We start from the raw sequence: 6,692 nt of genomic DNA on the forward strand, positions 1-6,692 counted from the left end.
TGGTCGACTACAAATGACAAATGAACCATACAGCAATGCCTAAGGTGTACGTTTGACATTAAACAAACTGTACTACTCGGTGTGCATGGGTGTACAGGTGTGATACTCTTAGTTATGTAATCCCATCCACCATGGCAAGGTCATATCACATTGAATAGAAAAAATTGGTTTTTAATTGGCCTGATGCCAAAAACTGCATAAAAAGCATCAGTGAAAATCAAATTGGACTATTAATTTCTGTGTGACTGGCGCAGAATGTGTTCAGTATGCTCTCCACCATTTTCTGCAACAAGTTGAAACTGAGAAACAGCATGTTCCACAACTGATAAAAGTGTTTCCAGGGTCATGTTCAGAATGTGTTTCACAATGCATGCCTTCAATGCAGCTAAGTTTGTAATCGGAACACTGAACACAGCATCTTTCAGATAGCCTCACAGCCAGAAGTCACACAGATTAAGATCAGGTGACCGGGGCGCCAGGCTGCAGAACATGGCAGCAGATAATTCTAGCATTTCTGAAATGGCGTTTCAGTAGCTGCTTAACTGGATTTGTAGTGTGCAGCCATCCCCACGCTGTTGGAGAGCCGGAATGATGTGGTTGCACAAAAGACACTCGTAGCGCTTGTCAGTGACAGTACAAGTATCAGACCGGAAGCACCTGTATCTTCAAAAAAAATATGGCCCTATGATAAATGATGCCATAAACTCACACCACAAAGTGACTTTTTCAGGGTGAAGTGGTACTGGTTGATTTGTGTGTGAATTTTCCGTTGCCCATATTCGACAATTCTGTGTATTGACATATCCTGTCAGATGGAAGTGGGCTTTGTGTCCACAAAATCTTCCGTATCCAATCATTGTCCACGTCCATGTGAGCAAGAAATTCTAAAGCAAAGGTCTCTCTTGCTGGCAGGTCAACAGGAAGCAACTCGTGCCCATGGGTAATTTTCAATGGATAGCAAAGAAGGATGTTTTGTAGGATTTTACGCACCGTGCTCATGGGTATGTCCAATGTTCGAGCAATTCTCTGTGCACTACATGTTTGCACACCACCACTCTTCTCCTCCTGCATTGCTGTGGCCACTGCTTCCACTGACGTGGAATCAATTCGTTTACTCCCTCTACCAGGTTGCACACCAAAAGAACCCGTCTTTTCGAATTTCTGAATCATTTTCTGCATAGCAACATGTGCACAATCATTCTTGGAATACAGCTTTACAAGCAGAGCATGATCCTGCATTGAGACAATCTTGGTGAATGTCACAGACGTGAAAGGAGGAAAGCCGTGTACCTGGAGAGTTTATACCAAGTTCAGTGGGTTGTGCAGAGGGGTTTTCATTTACGTATTCTGACCCATACAACACCATCTATTGATCAATTTTCACACTATTTTTTTTCTTCTGCCATGCGTTATTATCCTCCTCCGATAATATTCCATTGCAATTTGATGTCATTCTGACCAGTGGTGTTATTTCTACAATGTTTTGAAAGTTTAACTTTAATTATAATCACCCTGTATTTAAGCAAAAAAGATCATAAGACATAACAGTCTTGTACCTCTTCCACACCATTCACTGCTACAGTGAAGACAATTATACAAAAAGTTAGCATATTGACACAGAACAGGCAACCAGAATTAGAGGGTAAAAGTCTGCACTTGGAAATGAACTTGTAAAAGTGTACCCTGAACTATTTCTTGAAGGTAAGCTTTGAAACTGTCTTTCTCTAACGTAAATTTCCATACATTAGATTTGCCTGCTGTAATTTTCAGGTCTCATTAGTCATATTCATCTTTACAGTACCTCTTTGATTGTATTACGTTTTCAGAGCCTTCTGAGAGAACTGCCTTTCATTTTCAGCATTTGAAATGAACCTGTATTAGGATTTTTATATTCTTTTCTAGTATGCTCTTTGCTATATTCTTTTTCATCCTAATAAGTGCCTGTTGTCTGCTGTAAAGTTATTAAGGAATTTTCAGTAATTCATATTCTTTGCTTTTATAGCCCTTCTATTTTCTTTTAAATTCCAAACATGCTCCCATCTACAGTTTTTTTTATATATATAGGACTTTGGTAGCTGTTTAGTGATTGCCATCCTCAATGTTCTTAAGTCCCATTCTGTATTATTTTCCTCCATTTGTTTATTGGTTTAGCTGTTGAAGCTACTTGCTCTCTCTGTATAAACTCCTTGTTCTTCTCAGTTCGCTTTCATGTCTCATGTAGCACACAGTACAGTCTTAAATTTAAAAATGGAATGATCCAGGTCTATATTGTAACTTCAATGATTTCCCCACTTTCTTAAATAGTGTAACCATTATTTAATGTCACTTGTAGCCCATGTTTTTTATTTATTTTTGGACACAGGAGCTCGGAATAAGGTGTTCATTAAAGCTTACAAAATCCCAGCATTCTTGATAAACAAGACATTTAAGTATTTAAATACCTTTGGTATAAATTATGTTTGTTTCTTCTTAAATTGTAATATGAGTTCTCCAACATCCTTGTAAAATTTATCTGAAGATAAATAAAATTTCTGCTGCTGCTGCTACTACTACTACTACTACTACTACAATAATTTTGTATACTTGTCAGTGTTACAGATACTTTTAAAGCATTAACATTTTCTTTCTTTTTATGCAGGCAATCAAGCAAAAATTGCAAATTAAAATGAACAGGGTGGCTACAGACGAAGGGGTGTCCCCACAAGAGGAAGACAAAGCAAGAATACTGTTTGGATCAAGAGTGATGGTAACTGTCTATGTGGAATACCATTTACATTTTATACAATTTTTATAAGTTGACTCTGCTCTTATTGTAATCAGCATTCTAAGATACTTGTGTTGCACTTGTTTCGTTGTCCAGTAAAGATGATACCATGCTTAAAATACTAGATGCAGTATAGGAAAGTAATTATGTCTAAATACAAGGCAGGTGTAAAATTACAATATAATGGAAAGGATAGTTGCTACTCACAATATAGCAGAGATGCTGAATCACAGAAAGGCACAATAAAAAGACTATTGGAAAGTGCTGCTGGCAGCATGCAGATACAAGGTAGAGAGTAGGGCAGCTAGATGCTGTTGGGAGGTGAGTGCATTGGTGGAATGGGAACAGAGAGGGAGGCTACATGGGTTAGGATGACGACTAATGAAGGTTGAGGCCAGGAGGGTTACAGGAACATAGGATATATTGCAGTGAGAGTTCCCAAATGCACAACTCAAAAAAGCTGGTGTTGGTGGCAAGGATCAAGATGACACAGGCTGTGAGGCAGTAATTGAAAAGGAGGACATCGTGTTAGGCGGTGCGCTCAGCAACAAAGTGGTCCAGTTGTTTCTTGGCCACAGTTTGTCTGTAGCCATTCTTGCAGACAGACAGCTTGTAGGCTGTCCTGTCCACACAGAATGCAGCACAGCGGTTGCAACTTATCTTGTAGACCACATGACTATTTTCACAGATATCCCTGCCTTTGATGGGGTAGGCCATGTTTGTGACAGGACTACAGTAGGTGGTGACAGGAGGATGTATGTGACAGTGCTTGCATCTAGGTCTGTTACGGGGATGTGAGCCATGAGGCAAGCAGTTGGGAGAAAGGGTTTGTGTAGAGATGGATGACGGTTTTGTGTAGGTTCAGTGGGTGGTGGAATACCACTGTGGGAGGGATGGGAAGGATAGTGGGTAGGACATTTCCCATTTCAGGGCACAGTGAGATGTAGTCGAAACTCTGATAGAGAATGTAATTCAGTTGTTTCAGTCCTAGGTGGTACTGAGCCATGAGGGGATGCTTATATGAAGTCTTCATGGGTTGTGAGCCGAGTATCGTCGTCGTCTCGTAGCAACATTTCGATGGAATGCGTCTCCATCATCTTCAAGCGAAGTGTCGGGATATCGTCGGTCACGGGCTGATATCTCTGTTGGACCACTCTCGGCTTCCTACCGCCGGCCAATCACATGCCCACGGAACCGCCTGATACGCCTTGAGCGGCCAGTGGTGGTGGAGGGAGGGGAACGGGGTGGGGTTGGGGGGGGGGGGGGGGCGTGATTCGTGTCCCGGCATCCGTCTCTGTTCCGGCCGTGGCCCTTGGTGGAATGGAACGTTCTTCCCTGATTTTCCTGATTGCAGGCTCCCAGGCTGTGCAGAGATTGTAGCCACTGTCGCCGTTGATTAGGTTGTCGTGTAACCGTATTTCTATGAACTCTTTGATTACTGAGTCCCAAAATCCATTTATACTGCATATTTTTCTTTGTGTCTGCGAAATCGAAGTTGTGTTTCTCATCAGTACTATGTTCTGCCCAAGCATACATACCTGATGTATTCATTATGGCGCTGTGAGATGCATCGCTGCGTCTGTCCTATATATTGCATCCCACATTCGCATCCGATCTTGTACACACCAGGTGCCATCAGACCTAGTGGATCCTTGGTTGAACTGAGAAGGTCTTTGATTTTTCCTGCTGCGTGGAAAACGGTCTTCATTTCATATTTCTTGAGAAATCTCGTGATCTTGGCTGTTGGAGGACGTGCGTATGTCAAGAACGCACAGCCCATTGCTTCGTCTTCATCCAGTCTCTCTTCTCTCTTCTTGTGGTCGGTCTTCAGAGCTCTCCTTATTTGTGTCCCACTGTGTCCATTTTTGTTGAAGGTGTCCATGAGGTGTTGAAATTCTCCTGGCAAACTTGTGTTATCACAGATCGACCTGGCCCTGTGCACTAAGGTGTTGAGTACAGAATTGCGTTGCGCAGGGTGGTGGCAGCTGTTGGCATTAAGATAGAAGTCCATGTGTGTTTTCTTTCTGTACACTGCGTGTCCCAGCATGCCGTCCATGTTTCTTGTGATCAGGATATTCAGAAAGGGTAAGCTTCTGTTCTCTTCTATCTCCATGGTAAATTTGATATTTCCATGTATACCATTGAGGTGTCGATGGAACTCTAGCAGTTTGTGCCTGCCATGTGGCCAAACTACAGAAGTATCATCAATGTACCTGCTGAAGGCTTTTGGCTTATGTTTAGCAGTGTCCAGTGCTAGCTTTTCGCAGTGCTCCCATGTATAGGTCGGCTATGCCTGGTGCTAGGGGGGAGCCCATAGATACACCATCTGTCTGTTCGTAGAACTTCCCACCACATTTGAAATAGGTGGTGGTTAGCACATGGCGAAAGAGCTTGATGATATCCTCCTCAAAGTGTTCTTCGAGTAAAGCTAGGGAGTCTTCTGTTGGTACTCGTGAATAAGGATGTCACATCGAAGCTAACTAGCAGGTCTTCATATTTCAGCTGCATGCCCTTTAGTACCTTCATAATCTCAGCTGTTTTTCACATGGTGTGGACCGTAACCCATCAAGGGTTTTAGCATTTGTGATAATGATGATATTCTTCTGTAGTCCTGTGTTGTTGAGCATCTCAACGGTCTTGAGAGACACTGTTGTGGTGAAGTCCTTCCCTAGTCATTTGTAGGCAGGATCCTGCAGGGGGGTGTCTATTTTTTGCCAATAGTTTTCCAATTTAAGCAGCACTGTCGCGTTCCCTTTGTCTGCTGCCAAGATCACTGTGTCCTGGTCCTCCCTGAGTGCCCTTAGTGCCTTGTGTTCTGCCGCCCTCCTGCAAGATCCTTAAACCGCATATGCTTTAGCAATGAATCCACCTTTCATGTCGGTGGGATGGTAAATAGGCATAATGTCTGTATATGGGGTTCAGGGTCTCCACATGCTACTGAACAGTTACAGGAAGACAGCGAAAAAGTGAATGTTTGGTGCAACCGCATGCATAACAAGGTTTTTGGACCTTTCTTTTTTTCGTGGAAAAATACATTACCGCTAACATTTACTTAGACTTTTGCAACAGTTCACTGCCCCACAATTAGAAGAATATCAGCCATGGATAATTTTCCACCACAAGATGGAGCACCCCCTGACCCCCCCCCCCCCCCCCCCCCCTCGTTGGACACTATGGACCAGCAGTACACCCGTGGACTGTTGACTGTTCGAGCATTCAGCATTTGTTTTCTGTGTCAGTGTGCTTGTTAACCACCTGTAATTTAGTTTGTGTAATAATCTGCGATAACTGTTAATGAATAGGATCTACTACTATCAGAAAATGAGTAGCCAAGATACTGAAAAAGAAAGTGGCAGAACTGAAAATGGTATATACAGTACTTACAAACATTATAGTTCCATAACAATGTTAAACATCACATTTTGTCAAATATCATGCAGTTTCATTAGTTATTTAGTTTTATGTTTGTGTAACAGAGAATACTAAAGTTCACTCCTTTTCCAGCCAGTTGAAAGCAAATCTACCAAGAAAAGTGTTTTCAAGTTTCCTAAATGAAGATGGACTTGTTGTGGGTGCTTGAACATGCGAAGATTGAAAAAGAAAAGAGGTAAAGTTATTTGAATGATCCATCAGACTTCATTCTTCTGGAGATATTGTGCACAATGGTGATGAATGCAGCCACCAGCTACAAAAGTATTATCTGTATTGGGTGGAGAATGGACTGGTATGCAATAACATTTCTTTTATCTCGGCTCTGTGAACTGTTATAATAGGAGAAAGATTCCATGGGTTGCAAGTGACCCACAACTGTGCAATACAAATAACTTAATTTGAACAGGTGCTGTTTCTAAAGATTATTTTCAAAGGCTGTTTTTATTTTGAATGGTTTATTTGTGCCTTTTGTATATGCTGTAACTGTTTTAGGATA

General features: G+C 41.9%; 1 protein-coding gene across 1 annotated transcript in view; it reads left to right on the forward strand.

The window, feature by feature from the left end:
• Positions 1-6,692, forward strand: part of LOC124786712 (protein KIAA0100) — a 329,777-nt gene that overhangs the window by 322,930 nt on the left and 155 nt on the right. Inside the window, exons 38-39 of the mRNA XM_047254285.1 lie at positions 2,639-2,746; positions 6,269-6,692. The exon at positions 6,269-6,692 is cut by the window's right edge and continues 155 nt beyond it. Of these exons, the coding sequence (XP_047110241.1) occupies positions 2,639-2,746; positions 6,269-6,319 (159 nt within the window). The 3' untranslated portion in view covers positions 6,320-6,692. The remainder of the gene's footprint in view (positions 1-2,638; positions 2,747-6,268) is intronic.

Source organism: Schistocerca piceifrons, chromosome 1, assembly GCF_021461385.2.
Source record: "Schistocerca piceifrons isolate TAMUIC-IGC-003096 chromosome 1, iqSchPice1.1, whole genome shotgun sequence".
Classification (NCBI taxonomy): Eukaryota; Metazoa; Arthropoda; class Insecta; order Orthoptera; family Acrididae; genus Schistocerca; species Schistocerca piceifrons.